The following is a 15,885-nucleotide window of genomic DNA, read 5'->3' as shown; positions in this document are numbered from 1 at the left end:
TGGAAAGCAGTTTGGCAGTTTCTCAAAAAGTTCAACCCAGAATTATAACATGACCCAGCAATTCCACGTCTAGGTATACACCCAAGAGAAATTAAAGCAAGTACTCAAACTCAAACAAATACAGGTACAGGATGTTCATAGTAGCACTATTCACAATAGGCAGAAGGTAGAAAGAACCCAAATGTCCATCAGTGGATAAATGCATAAACAAATTGTGGGGGATACATGTATATGTGTGTGTACATACATTATACATTATAAATATATAAATATTACTCAGCCATAACAAAGAATAAAGTACTGATAACATGCTGCAACGTGGAACATACCTCAAAAACATTATGCTAGGAGAAAGAAGCCAGACACATTTATATGAAATGCCCAGAATAGGTAAATCCATAAAGATAGAACACAGGTTGCTGGTTGCCAGGGATTGGGGGAAGGAGGAAATGGCGAGAAACTGCTTAATGGGTACAAAGCTTTCTTTGGGGTTGGTGAAAATGTTTTGGAACTAGATAGAGGTGGTGGTTGCACAACATTGTGAATGTACTTAATGCCACTGAATTGTTCACTTTGAAATGGTTAATTTTACGTTATGTGAATTTCATCTCAATAAAAAAACTAATAAGAAAATGATAACATAGGATAACATTCCATCAAACATTAAAATACTCACAATGTATTGCCAAGTGGAAAATGGAGACTCTGTGGAAGAGTATTCCAATATGGTCTCATTTCCTGTCTATAAATGAAAGATAGGAAGGAAACATGCCAGAATTTGGGGCAGTAAATATTCATTTCGTTGGGGTTTTTTTTCCCTTTTTCTCCCCAAAGCCCCCCGGTACATAGTTGTGTATTCTTCATTGTGGGTCCTTCTAGTTGTGGCTTGTGGGACGCCGCCTCAGTATGGTTTGATGAGCAGTGCCATGTCCGCGCCCAGGATTCGAACCAACGAAACACTGGGCTGCCTGCAGCGGAGCGCACGAACTTAGCTACTCGGCCACAGGGCCAGCCCCAACATTGCGTTTTTTTAATAAGCATGTGTGAAGGTGATCACCCAGCCCGCCTGCAGCCACTGCATCTGATGAAGCGAGCTCTCTCTCCTCACTGCTGCTTTGTGTTTTCCTCCAGAAACTGCACCGAAGAGGACACCTTCCCCAGAAAAAGGGAAGTCAGGAGCCCGAGACCTCAGCTGTTGTAATCAGTGTTGTTAGGGGTCTTCTTATTTTTTTTTTTGCCTTTTAGATGTTCTGCTGTTATTCTTGGTTTTTCAGTAGGAAGGGGAAAGCTGGAAAGAGGGAACGATAGAGCCCTGGAAATGTAAAGCAGGCGTCTCGAACTCTGAAGCCCAGACAGGGGAGCAGAAGGGACGGTGATGAGAGAAGCAGGCCTGGAGGGAGAAACGTGGCCCACTCTGACTTCCATCCTCCCACTTTTCGGTTTCTCTCCTCCAAGGAAACCTGCAATGCCAGTTCAATGGCTGGGGAGACTGGGCCCCAGACAGAGGGTGGTGGGAATCTCTCTAAAACTGTAATGCTCATGTTTCAGCCTCAGCAAGAAAGAGGGTCACAGGAGCATGTTGTCCCATGTAATAAGAGAAGTTAGAAATTCAAACTTCTCATATCAATTTCCCCACTTTGTAAAGTTTTCAACTAATTCAGATTTTTTTTAGAACACTGTAGCAGAGCATGTCTGTGGGCCACATTCAGGCTATAGGCTATGTCTGCGTCCTCTGCAGCACTAGATAAGTAGCCCTCACCTTTCTAGGGAGCAAGAAAAGGAGGAGCCACCATATCTGAATATACATTTGATTTGCAACAAACATGAAAGAGACACTTGCTCAAAGTTTTCCTTGGAGTCTCAAATTTAAACATACAGTAATAAAAAAAATAATCCTAAGTTTAAAAGAAGGAAAATAAAGAAGAATTCAAAATGTCAGCTAAGAAAAATGATCGAAAAATTTCACATTGACAATCTCACATTGCCTTGGCAGGTCTCTGTTTCTCTGGCTCATCTATTGTCACTCTCTCCATACTGTTTCCCCCACTGAGATGTTCTTTCACGATTCTCTGCCAGGGTAACTTCTAGCCTATCTCCATGGCTAGGATCAGCCACCAATTCCTTCAAGAAGATGTCTCTGACATTCTCTTCTTCTCCATTCTAAACTGGGTTAGGCAACCCGTGGTAGGCTAAATAACTGTGGTGGTGAATGTTATGTGTCAACTTGACTGGGCTAAGGGACGCCCAGATAGCTGGTAAAACATTGTTTCTGGATGTGTCTGTGAAGGTGTTTCTGGAAGAGATTAGCATTTGATTCAAGAGACTGAGTAAAGAGATCCTCCCTCACCAGCATGGGTGGGCATCATCCAATCCATTGGGGGCCCAAATGGAACAAAAAGACAAAGGAAGGGTGCATTCTCCCTCTTCTTGAACTGGGCTGTCCCTCTCTTCCTACCTCAGACATCGGAGCTCCTGGTTCTCAGATCTTCAGACTCCTTGACTTACATCAGCAGCCCCCCAGTTCTCAGGCCTTTGAACTCCAACTGAATTACACCACCAGCTTTCCTCGTTCTCCAGCTTGCAGATGGAAGATTACGGGATTTAGCTTCCATAATCTCATAGGCCTCTTGTATACATCTATATATATCCCATTGGTTCTGTTTCTCTAGAGAATCCTAAGTGATACAATAATGGTCCCCTAAAATAAATCCAGATCCTAATCCCTGGGACCTGTGAATGCTACTTTATATGGCAAAGGGGCTTTGCAGATGTGATTAAATTAAGGACCTGGAGATGGGGAGATTATCCTGGATTATCTGAGCAGCCTGTAAATGCAATCACATGTCTTTCTAGAGGGAGGCAGAGGGAGATCTGACTACACAGAAGAGGAGAAGGTAACGTGACCACAGAGGCAGAAACTGGGGTGATGCACAAGCCAAGAAATGCTGGCTGTCACCAGAAACTAGAAGAGACAAGGACTGGATTCTCCCCTGCAGCCTGTGCAGGAAGCAAGGCCCTGCTGACTCCTTGGCTTTGTCCAGTGAGACTGATTTCGGACCTTTGGCGTCCGTAACTGTAAGAGAATAAATGTGTGTTGTTTTAAACCACCAAGTTTGTGGTAATTTGTTACATCAGTCGTTGGAAAATAATAGCCCTCTGTGTGCTTCCATAGCTCACGGTGTGTGCTTCCAATAGAGCACTATCCCATTTTATTGGTAACAACAACATTTATCAAGTGCTCAATATGTGCTAAGCATTGGGATAAATGCATTGGACGGATTATTTATTTAAACTTCCTCACGAGGTAGGTACTATTATTTCCCCCATTCTACAGAGTTGGAAAATGAAGGTTAATAGGCTTGAGCAAGAATAACTGGAGCAAGGATACAGAGCCACTGCATGCAGTTGTACACATCGTTGTCTTTATGAGTGGCACCCCCTGGAGCATGCAGTGCACAACCCCACAACCAACCAGAGAAACCCTGCCAAGGTTTGAACTCACAAATCGATCCAGTCCCTCTGCTTTTAGCACCTCTGCTCACGCTATGGTCTGAATATTTTTGTCCTCCCAGAATTCATGTTGAAATCCTAAGACCCAAAGGGGATGATATTAGTAGGTGGAGACTTTGGGAGGTGATTAGGATATGAAGGTGGAGTCCTCATGAATGGGACTAGTGCTCTAATAAAAGAGATCCCACAGAGCTCCCCAGCCCTCTCACCACAAGGATACGAGAAGTCTGCAACCCGGAAGAGGGCCCTCATCCGACCATGCTGGCACCCTGATCTCAGACTGCCATCCTCCAGAACGGTGAGAAATAAATTTCTGTTTGTTATAAGCTGCCCAGTCCGTGGTGTTTTGTTATGGCAGCCCGAATGGACTAAGATAGCTCATTTTCCACTTTTCTGATTATTTTTATTTCTCTCCTACTATATTACAAATTCCTTAAGACCAAGGACGTTGTCTTTTATCTTACTTTCCTCAGAGCAGAGGACATTCATTGGCATCTAGGAGAATCCATCATGAATAAATGAATGAATCTCTTCCCCTAGAGGCAATTAATGCTAAAGAGGTACAAGGGACTTAAGAAAGAATCCAGAGGCAAAGAACTAAGCTATTTCCTTTCTTTCTTCTCCATTAAGAAGAATGATTTTCAAGTTAGGCGGGGTATAATAAACATTTCTACAGAAACTGGAGAGTGAGATAAGTTAAGCAGTAAGTATTCATCTGGGCACTTTAAATAAGCTGAAGTCTCTGGGACCAGATAAATGAAACCTCAGAGAACTGACAACACTTCCAGAAAGGATGTTAGTTAGTGATCTACGAAAAACATGACAAATGAGAAAAGTGTCCCCCAAAATAGACAAATGTTTTCCAATAGGAGAAACAAGTAACCAGAAATAAGTAGCTTGCTGCCAGTGCCCCGGATGGCACAAGTCTCAGGGATCTATCCTATGTGAATCCCCCTGCATTGTACCCCAAGGCTTTTGTCCCTGGTGTTACGCTGTCCAACTTGATCTCAGTGGCTTGAATGGAGATTTATTAATCAAAATTGTTTATCCTAAGTTGAGGAAGGTAGTTAAAATATTAAAGGACAGAAGTAGGGTTCAGAATAAAAAATATGGGACAAGGACCAAAATTGGCAAAATTAAATTCAATAAGGATACATGAAAAATCTCCCCATTGAGATATTTTTTCCCTGCAGAGACATAACATGGGGGAGAGTTGATACAAAGTGCAAAGGACTGGCAGTATCAGGCAGCCACCCAGAATATGAGTTTACAGTATCATGCAATTACTCTTTTTTGAGCAGTACAATTTTAGGTCTCATTAAGGGGGGAAAAAAGTGTCCAGAACAAGTACAGGCAAAACCTGATTGTCTCTGCACTGGTCAGAACTGATCTGGAGAACCATGTCCAGTTTCAGAACAATTCTGTAAGAAGGAGATGGACAAGCCAGGATTCAAAACCTGAGTTTATTTAGAGGGAAAGAACCACAGTGACAGGAGGTCAGGGAAAATACAGTAACGGAGCAACACGCGAATGGAGTGTGGGCTCCTGCGGCTTTTAGTCTGGAAGAAAGAAGCCCCAAAAGGAACCATCTTCAAATATTGAAGGCAGTTTTTGCAAAAAAGAAAAACTTACCTTGTATTGCTCCCTGTAACAAAACTAGGGCCAGTGAATGGGGGGAGGTGAATTTTTATTCAACACAAAGAACTTTCAAAGAGTTCGAGCACAATTTTCAATAACATTTTGAATATAAAGCACAGTTCTCAGTCAGTCCCTCCACTGGGGACATACGGGTCATAGCAGTACAGATGAACATTTTTTAATAGTATGTATTTTAAGGTGCATTTTTAAATGTTTTAAAGTTTTCGATGTTGATATAAAGTTTTCCCTCAGAAAAATTAGAGTGAAATAAATGAGTCCATCTGAACAAAAAATGTTAAGTAACTGACAAATGCTATGCAGATATGGCAGAAATCACAGAGGTGCTACACAAATGACCGCAGCTTAGGAAACACCGTAGATTGTGCTATTTCATCTTCGGTGTTTTTAAATTTTCATCCCAGGACCTCTCTCCTGCTGAGGAAATGCCTGTCGCATAGCTTTAAATGACTCAAGTATTTATTAATAGAGAGGAAGAGGAAGATAAGAAAAATAAGACAAAGAAGGGAAAAAGGATGAACGACTTGATACTCCAAGCACATCAGCTTGTTTTGTTTACCTTTAGAGTTCACATCATATTGACACTAAATCGGGAGGAATTCAGAGCAGCGGGGCCAAAAAATAAATAGAAAGGAACCTAGAGAGGTTAAAAATAAGGTCAGGAAGTAACAAAATGAAACAACTGGGAAAATAGAAACAAATATATATCGAGTGATAAATAGTCTGACACACAAATATTCAGGGGGTGGGAAAAACCTGGACATTCCGAGGAAAGACATGCTGGTGATGCCAGGGTCTTTCTAGAACCTCACGGCAGGGACGAAAGTAACAAAGATGGCCCATCAGCACTCAGGCATATTATCCCTCAAGCCCCCTTCTTTAGCCTCCAAATATCTGTCCCTCCCACCTATCCCACCACCCCCTGCCTAAAGCAGCAGCATTCTGTCCATAAGACATTGCAAAGCCAGGGTCTCAATACTATTTCAAATTAATTATTTAGACCGAAATGTTCATCTTCTCATTTTTGAACCTCCGATGCCTTCTCATCCTAGTGGGCAATACAACCCAAGTCAAAACCATCAAGATCAGATATTCTTTATTCTCCATTGCCAGCACTTGCCACTGGGGGCTCCAGAGTGTCTTTAGCATCTATCCCTTCCCTTGTAGGGCATGACCAACGCTGTCTTCCTTAAGTCATCTCTGAGCCTGACTCGTTGCTCCGCAGACTTCCTGTGACCCCTCCCAGATAACTTCAGTACACACAGACAAGCTTTGTTGCTGTTGTTCTCCACTCCTCTCCTCTTTAGACTCTTACAGAGATTTCTTACAGAACTAAATGTCTCCTGATAAATAAAACTCCTTCATCAGAGTATTACAGCAATCTCACCTACCACGTTTTCTTCTAAGTAAACATATTTTATTTATTCAGAGAAATGGTTTAATATAGTTGAAATAATTTTGCTTATGAAGTTGAAAGTCCTAAACTCTAGTCTTGGTTATTCCACTTAACAGTTCCATGATCTTGGGCAAGTTATTAACTTTCTATTTCAAAGAATTATTGCATTATGTCTGAAAAGAGCTTTATACATACTACACATGATCCTCTTTAATATATATGTATATTTATTTAATATGTAAATAAATCATGTGTAGTATAAAGCACTCTACAAACAAATCATTTATTATATTTACATTTAACATATATTTATATATATGTTATACAAACACAAGTTATTTACTTAGCACTTGGTTATTTGCTATCTCATAATTGTTCCCTAATTGTTTCATGCATGTCTCATCTCCAAAATTGATCTCAAATTTGTATGAGGTTGGCTCCACCACTTACACTTTAGTATCCTCTACTAAAGTGAGTGCCCGAGTTGATTAACTGAGTCAACTGCTTTATCCCATCTTGACCCAGCAGTTTCCCTTAACCTTGACCTTCAACCTCATCAATCTTTTCCCCTCTTTTAAAAAGACTTCCTCGGTCTTCTGAAGGAGTTCCAGTGGTTTTTCTAGCATACCATCCCCTATGCAGACAAATCTGCAACCGTAACATATTTATAATCTGAGAATGGTTTTAGGATAGACAGAACACGGAGCAATGATGACAGACGCCCAGAAAACTGAGAGATGACGATATCAAAATATATACAGAGAAAGACTCTGCCAATGAAGAAAGAAGAGATTTCTAAGGGCCAAAATCTATCTGTGTTCACCACTGTGCAGGGCAGGAGTTCCCCAAACTGTTGTCTTGAATGTTTGGTTAATGGGCCAGTATGGATATTTATATATCATAAATATATACATTTATATATCATGCCCTTAAGCCTTAAGAATCATAAAATTAACAAACAGGTTCTGATCTCATCCTAGGAAAGAGACTTACTTAAGCTTTCAAAGTACTTTTTCATATAGACTGAATTTTCTGATCAAACTAATGTGGAACATCAGCCTGCACAACAGTTCCATTTCTGGTTGTAAAAGCTGGCATGCTGGCTTACATAGATGTCTTGCAAAGTTATATAATTTTGGCCTTCTCAAGTCCACTCAGCTCTGGATCACTTGACGGGAGTTTCTGTATTTATAAAACAACAGACTAAAAACTATCATAATGATTTTATCAAAATAATATCACCCTTTAAGGCCCTGCCTGGGGGATGGTCAGTCAACATCCCTCCCAGACTTGTCCCCTCCCTCAAAATAGTTATGCTGGGGTAGGTTTACATGGTTCAAATTACAGCAGGTGTTCTATGAATGAACTTTTAAAGCCCTTTGCTTGAATAGCCTGAGGAGGTAGTTAAAATATCTAGTGTAGACACAGAGACATGAAACATAGATACTGTGGAAGACAAAGGGAAACCAAAGAACTTCTTGCTCTGAAAACCACAAAAAGATTGAGGTCTAAGGTTTCTCAGACATAAGTGTGCACTTGAGTCACGAGGGGATCTTGTAAAAATGCAGATTCTGATTCAGGAAGTCTGGAGTGGGGCCTGAGACACCGCATCTCTAACAAGCACCCAGTTGATGGCAGCGCTCCTGGCCCAAGGACCCCACTTAGAGCAGCAAGGCCAGAGAACTGAAGTTACATAGTAGTGTCAGGGTGTAATAGAAACACAAGGACTTTGACTTTTTCAATAAGTTGGCCAGAGAACACCAAAGTAAAACGATCACAGGAAGTGATAGAACACTTTTTGTGCACATTTTTGTTCTTTACTAGAAATTATGTTTACAAGAGAATACTTTTCTATTGTGTCCATTCTGATCAGGCCATGAGAGTGGGAGTAAAGTGGTTTATCTGTCTCTGATAGGTTTTACACACCTAAGCTGTGAGCTGTGCTCAACTACCCGCAAACACACAAACCACAACAGCGGGGACCAGAAGCAGAGCAGGCAGCCTCCTTAAAACATCCTCCAAAGCTCCAAAGATCTAATAGTGATGGGAAGGGCACTCCCACAAGCTTCCCGGGTCATTCCATGCACTTTCCCAGAACTGTCTGGAAACACACCGTGACACCAACAGTAAGGTCCAAGTGGAACAAAGCACCTTAATTCAAAACTTGCTGTGTATCTTAAGGCATTTTCTAGGGTCACTAAAGGAACCACACGTTTCAGGATATGCAACCCTCAATTTCCTCTCCACACCTACCCCTAAAATTTTCAACAGGAAAGTTAGGCTCTTAAGGAAGGCAACAGCCACAGGAAAAATAAAGATTAAAAATGAAGCAATGAGATGATGCACTCAAGTAGAGGTGGGTTTGGGTTTTTTTATGTCTGTTTTTGCTTTTTTTGATAGAATTATCATATTTAATTGTTAAATTCCTACTTTATTATAGAGTTCAGTATTTTTCCATCCACAGCTCATTTGTGAATCATGAAATCATTTTCATGGGTCAGAACCAAGCTGTTTTGTAAATGCAACAGACCAGGGTACACTGCAGTTCAAAGGGAAAGTTTCATTGTTTAATGAAATTTCTCAGTTACATGTGTCCATGTCTGTGTGTACTGAGTTACAGTGTAAAGTGCATTTCTTACTGTGGATCACAATCAAAAATTTGAAAAACACTGGACTACGGTTTGCTTTATGATCAAGGAGGGTTTTGTAAAGTCATCATTGTTGTTAATGTATTTATTTTCACTATGTTCACCCAGCATTGCCTTAGCTAGATGAAGTTAGAGTAAGTAGCCTTTTCAGATACTTCACTGGCCTTTCCACTCTAAATTCCTGGAACTCATATGGCAGATTTAATCCATACATATAATATTAAATTCCTTCGGGTCATACATCCTATTAAAGATCAATTTAATCTACACTCTGAACTATTCCTGGGTATTATGTACCTAAATCCTCTGCATGGCACCAATTGCTGGGAGCCCTTCACATCTTTCAAGCCACAAGGGCACCACCTTCTGGTGAAATATTTTCTTTGTTGGGAAGATGTTAAAGAGCTACCAAAAATGTCCTAATTTTTCTAGCAAAAAACGTAATTGACAGCATAAATATATTGAAATTCTTTAGACCTCTTGACTTCATTCAAGAGTTTCACTCCATTCGCCAGCTGAGAAGGGTCTTTCTATTCCTTAGCAGTGAAAGGAGCTAGTCTGTCCTTCCTGCTTTTCCGTTAAACTGAGCCGGTTTCAAGTTTCAGCTCCTCCTTGAATTCCAGCCTGCTGAGACTTCCCTCTAGAATCATCCAAAATGGAGCCTCTCACAGCTTACCCGTTAAGATGCTCAGGGCCCAAAGCAAAGGTATTTGCAGTTTTGCTGTCTATGGTTCTGTGCACAGTAATGCTATTTCTTCTACAACTAAAATTTCTAAAACCTAAAATCAACAGCTTTTATGCCTTTGAAGTGAAAGATGCAAGAGGAAGAATGGTTTCTCTGGAAAAGTTTAAAGGCAAAGTAAGTTGCATCTTCTGGTTTTATGTCTATTGTTTGTCCACGTTCTCTGTTTATTCTCTTAATAGAACCTGGTTTTCACTGTTAAATTGTCTTAAGTTATAGTCTTTAATATTATTGGTGTTTCAGAGTTCTCATAGTTTATATACTTCTAATTGATCAACTCTGATTGTCTTAACTGTTTTAAAATGCTTTATGTGCTGAACTAATACTTTAAGTTGTTTAGGAAATTCTTATAGTAATATGAATACAGAGACATTTATTAATAAAAGTATTAATTAATCTAACAACATTAAAATAAACTCTATCGATGATCATATAATTAACTTTTATTTCAAAATAAACTGTTGCGAGTACCAGATGCTTTTTTAAGAGTAGTGATCTTTCCGTCTTAACTCATGCATCCGGGTCATGATTTTCAGTAAGTTGAGTATGTCTAAAAATGTGAAATAACCATCTATCAAAGATTGTATTCCCCCAAAATAGTTTAGGGTTTTAACTACTTGCGGAATTTTTTTTTAATCTTCTATTTGCTTCACTTTCCGGTTGCACTTTTTTTCTTTTTCCGGGAGGTTGCACTAGTTGTAAACGTGGCTAGTGACTGCCAACTCACAGACAGAAATTACTTAGGACTGCAGGAACTGCACAAAGAGTTTGGACCATTCCACTTCAGCGTCCTGGCTTTTCCATGCAATCAGTTTGGAGAATCGGAGCCCCGCCCAAGCAACGAAGTAGTATCTTTTGCAAGAAATAACTATGGAGCAACGTTCCCCATCTTCCACAAGATTAAGATTCTAGGATCTGAAGCAGACCCTGCATTTAGATTTCTCGTTGGTAAATATCTACCTTGCCTCACCAATATAATGTTTTTAATGGCTTTTCATTTTTAAAACAAATATACGAGGACCACACTTACCTATTTCATTTGAAATGTTTTAGTGGGAAAGTTTTCTAAAACTATCAAAGTGCCAGAATCTCATCCTTCGTAACTTTCTAGAAGTTATGCCTCCCTGAAATCAATGTTTTAATTTCTCGGATGGAAACATAAATTTACTCCAATGTATTGTATTCCTTGTGATCATTTTCCTGAACAATTTACTTGAATTGTCAGCATAGCTATTGTCACAAAATATCTCAGTTCTCCTCTCATGTAACTAGCACTTAGGGAAATGCCCCTCCCCAGTATTAAAGCTGCACATCCCTCATGAATGTTGCTGAACATTATTAAACATATCTTTGTGGTTAACTTTATGTTGTCTTACTTATCGGAGATATTATCCTCAGGGATGAATAATATCTCAGTTTATCAGGTTTTTGCTAAAATTCAAAACAGAATATATCTTGATTTTTTGGAGGAGGTTAGTGTTAAGCTATCTCTGCAATTAGACTAGCTACAGAAATCCATATAAAGATTTTCCAGGGTCAGTTAGCATAAAGGTAGTGTGGTATAGTGAGTAAGAGATAAGTTTTGGCCCCAGTCTATCTGGGTTCAAACCCCTGCTCTGTTGCTTTTCCTGTGTGGCTTCAGGCACATACCTTAACTTCTCTGTGCCTGTTTCCTCATTTGGAGATTATCTATGGTATCTACCTCCCAAGATTGTTTGGAGGATTAAGTACATTAATAAGAAAAATAAAGTACTTATCCACTGTGCCAGATGCTATTGTAAAGGACATTGAGCTAATGTCCTCTCATCTAACTCATGCAGATGATAATACCCTAAGTCCCATTTTCACTGTAGACCATTTCAGTCTTGATAAAACTCTGACCTCAGTCAGGCAATCAAGCTTCCAACAGACCAGCTAATGATGTTCTACATATTTCATTTAAGTGTGAAATCAGAATCTTCCAAAAACGTTATATTTAGTTTCTAGGGAGACTCAATACAGTTACTAACACCATGAATGGCCACTAGAGCGAGGTCTTCATCCCTTTTACTTCCAGGGCACACTGAGGAAAGAAAAGCCAGAGCACGTGCCCTTGTGATCATCCCTCAGTTATAGCAGCCAGATACTTGGGCACAATAGCTCCTAGGTTCTTCCCCTTTATTGCTAAAAAAGCTTCTGAAACTCTGCTGATGGTGTGTAATCAACAGGTCACAGTGATTTAAGGTTTCACTGAAGTCAGAGGAAGCTTCAGAGACAAAGGCTATGAAATGATGGCCAAATGAAAATTAGATCTTTTAAAGTGGCCAAAATGGACGGTAATTGATCATGTGGTCACAAACAGGACCGCTCCGTACAAGTGTGCACGTTGATCACTAAACAGGGCACCTGGGTAAGGAGGCAAGTGGAGGCTGAAACCCAGCCCAGCAGCAAGGCATATGCTGAGGGACTCCACCTGGAAGGGTTTCTTTTTCTAATTCACAAGATGTTACATCAGTTAGAGAGAACCCTGCCCCGATGGGCATTGTCTTTAGAAACATTTTCCATTATAGAAAAGGGTTATTTTTTAAAATGATTTTAAGAAGGCTTTAAGGTAATAATATGATGCTCATACTGAGTCACTGACGTTTGATCAGGAATACTAATAATGAAATAACCAATTTAAATGCTTGACACAGTATGCAAGGTAAAGCACGGATAGGTAAATATTAGGCTACTTTTTATTATTTTTAACCTATGCCTCCTCACTGGTTCTTTTCCCAGCATAAAGCAAGTATTCCCCACCTTCAAAAACTCTCTGCAGTGTTCCTTCTACCTGCTTCATCACTGTTTTGAAAGAATAGTTCACACGTGTCTTCTCCACATCCCTGCCTCTGTTTCTTTCTTCGATCACTGTATCTGGCCTCTCACTCTGTGACCCTCCCAAACCTGGCAGGTTGTGGTACCACTGACTTCCACTCTGGCTCTTCCCTTTCTGTTTTGCAGGTCCCTCTTTTCCATCCACCCTTAACCCTACTGATCCTCCGGATTCTGCCAACAATCCACTTGGGCTCTTATTCTGTCCCCTTTCCCTGAGGGAGCTCTCTCTCCTAAGATCCAGAGCCAGAGACCCAGCTGCTTCCTCTGATTGCTGTCCCACATACACCTGAATTCCCTTGTGCACAAAAATGAATTTGTCATCTTCCTCCTAAAATCTGCATGCTTTGCCATGTCCCCTGTGGAGAAAATATAGCCCCAGAGATGAAGAGCACAAGCTGTGGGGTAGGAAGGTCTAGATACCAGTCAGGCTCCACCGCGCTCGCCACGTGACCGTGAGTCTGGGCCTCCACTGTTCTCATCTGCACAGCGGGGATAATAAAATACCCACCTCACAGGGTTGCTGTGACGATTAAATGAGAGGATCCATTTGAAGCACTCAGGATACATGATTAGACACGTAGTAGGCACTTAGTAAATTTTAGTTACAGTTATTTATATTTTTTTCTAATGTTAGCCAATAATAATACAGATAAATCCTGGATGATATACGTGGAAAAAAATCCATATTTCTTACATAAATTAAAATGAAAAGGATGTCATAATTTCTCCAATGATTATTTAGAACTCTTTACTGCTTCCAGTTATGTAATATGCAAATTAAAAACATAGATATGAAAAGTAATCCATACATTTCCATTATCAGTGACCTTTAGAACATCATTTTATCTTCAATAATGTTAAGAAACTGAAAGTGTTGAGCTAGTGACAAGGTAAACTTTTTGTTGTTTAGATCAACAAATCTAAAATAACCCACTTTATTTCATGATTCTACATCAGCAGAATCATCAGTGAAGTCGCCGTATATATAGACAGCTGGTTACTCAAACCTTGAGTTTTGCCTTGTTTGGTTGTTTTGCTTTTTGTTTTGTTTTGTTTTTCACATGACAATCCTAGAACTTAATTCTAAAGTTATCACTTATGTAGATAGTAATAGAAATGACAATCTTGACAAGAATAAAATTATTCTCACGAAAACATATTCTGATCTTTTAGATTCTTCAAAGAAGGAACCAAGGTGGAATTTTTGGAAGTATCTGGTCAACCCTGAGGGTCAAGTTGTGAAGTTCTGGAGGCCAGAGGAGCCCATTGACGTCATCAGGCCTGAGATAGCAGCTCTGATTAGACAAATGATCTTAAAAAAGAAAGAGGATCTATGAAAATGGCATTGAACCACTCTAGTGCAATAGTCAGAATACGCAAATGCCTCCACGGAGGGTTTGGTCTCATTTTAAATACTCTGACAATTAAATGTGGCAGTGAAGGAGGATTTTTTTAATGTTACCTTGCTAGTGAATGGTAATGAACGTCCTCATGATAGAGATGTTACCCACAGCAAAAATAAAGAGTAGCCAAAGAATCAAAATGAAATATACTAAATACTTCATCTGAACACACCAAATGATTCAGAACACACAGTTGCCAATGTGCTTCCATAACCTATTGTTCAACTTGACATTTTCTAGGATGGTACTTGTTGGAAATGCCAGCACACTAGACCACTGTTTTGAATTCAGGACACTGTGTGACTGAAATTTCTGGAGTAACTGACTGTAAATGGCTATTTTTATGTAATAAAACACAAAATAAACATTGAAAACGTAAAATACATATATAGACTCAAATCCTTATATATTTTTGCTTGTTTCACGTACAGGATTTCATTTGTTTTTAGCTGAGGAAGATTCGCCCTGAGCTAACATCCATGCCAATCTTCCTCTATTTTTTAGTATGTGGGCCAACCAGCACAGATGGCCGCTAACAGAGTGGTATAGGTCCGCACCTGGGAACCAAACCCAGGCCGCTGAAGCAGAGTACGCTGAACTTAAGCTAGGTCACTGGGGCTTGCTTTTGTTTGTTTTTTAAGTACAAGTTTATAGTATGTTTTACTACATCTGGCCAAATAGTCATTTATAAATGACATTATCATAACCTTTGAAAAATCCTTCATCATTTTCAGTATTTCTCTATTATTTTCCAGAAGCAACTCAAATTCCATTAATAGAATATTAACAGTTGAGTCAGTCTTTATTTCTGAGTGAAAATCCCACTGTAAGAAAGATGCCATGAGTATATGATCGTTTAGCTTGGTTCCTTACAGGTTAATTTTGGTTGCTAATATATTCAGACTAGATTAGTCATTTGGAAAGAATCCAGGGCTACAGCGTTCTCATGGCTGAAACAATAAGAATCAACTCCAAGAGCCAAAACTCAGGGTAAAAAAGGGAGTGACTGCAATGACACGTCCTAAACCTCAGCAACCTCTGAACCTTGTGATGGAGTCACAACACACTTTTTCTCCCAAAGAGAAGATCTTTCCATGTTGTCAGACTTGTAATTATTGGCTAACAAAGCAAATTGCCAAGTTGGTGAAGGTTAATTATTGCCCCATAAAATGTATGTTCATTTCATAAAAGAATTAAATAGGAAGACTGGGGCAAAAAAAAGGTTAAAATACAGTCATGTAAAATTTACCTAAGAAGGAAGACCCAATCCAAATAGCTGAGTTGGCTCCCAAATTCTGATCTGATTAATGAAAGTGAAGATTCTGTTTGTATGGTGCAATCAGTAATGCAGCCTCAGTATATAATTCTGCATAAGTGTTTAGACTAAAGTTCTTAGAGAAACCAAAAATATTTCCTGGAATACTTTCTGCTTCACAGTATATGTCCAACCACCCCATTCCGAATGTCTGTAGTAAGATATTTGGTGGGGCTGGAGGTGTAGTTTCCATCAGAGGCCAAGAGGATTTACAGGGACAGCCTCGAGAATGCCAGATTGGTGTGTCAGCAAAGCTGCTTCCAGCGCTCACGAGCAGCATGACTTTGGGCAAGTCATGTGACTACCTTTCAGTTTCCTCTCCTGTAAATTGGGGGTAGAAGGGGTCAAACTGAACAGAA

General features: G+C 39.8%; 2 protein-coding genes across 3 annotated transcripts in view; one reads left to right on the top strand and one right to left on the bottom strand.

The window, feature by feature from the left end:
- CDC20B (cell division cycle 20B) overlaps positions 1–15,885 on the bottom strand; it is a 59,191-nt gene that overhangs the window by 34,149 nt on the left and 9,157 nt on the right. The gene's annotated exons all lie outside the window — the stretch shown is intronic.
- GPX8 (glutathione peroxidase 8 (putative)) lies at positions 9,802–14,596 on the top strand. Of its 2 annotated transcripts, XM_005604269.4 has the most exons (4): positions 9,802–9,916; positions 10,003–10,069; positions 10,639–10,900; positions 13,982–14,596. In XM_005604269.4, exons 2-4 carry the CDS (start codon positions 10,040–10,042, stop codon positions 14,143–14,145), a joined length of 456 nt encoding a protein of 151 aa, XP_005604326.1. In that variant the 5' UTR covers positions 9,802–9,916; positions 10,003–10,039; the 3' UTR covers positions 14,146–14,596. The 2 variants fall into 2 exon arrangements, with proteins under 2 accessions (XP_005604326.1, XP_001496949.2); XM_001496899.7 differs by having other exon boundaries at positions 9,837–10,069.

The sequence above is a fragment of the Equus caballus genome, chromosome 21 (assembly GCF_041296265.1).
Source record: "Equus caballus isolate H_3958 breed thoroughbred chromosome 21, TB-T2T, whole genome shotgun sequence".
Classification (NCBI taxonomy): domain Eukaryota; kingdom Metazoa; phylum Chordata; class Mammalia; order Perissodactyla; family Equidae; genus Equus; species Equus caballus.
The sequence above is the reverse complement of the archived record's forward strand: the minus strand, read 5'-3'. Positions and strand labels throughout refer to the sequence as shown.

Coding starts and splice junctions, on each gene's coding strand:
- GPX8 (XM_001496899.7), top strand. CDS start 9,866: ATGGAGCCTCTCACAGCTTACCCGTTAAGATGCTCAGGGCCCAAAGCA. Junction 10,070..10,638: donor TGGAAAAGTTTAAAGGCAAA/GTAAGTTGCATC, acceptor TTTTTCCGGGAG/GTTGCACTAGTTGTAAACGT. Junction 10,901..13,981: donor TGCATTTAGATTTCTCGTTG/GTAAATATCTAC, acceptor CTGATCTTTTAG/ATTCTTCAAAGAAGGAACCA.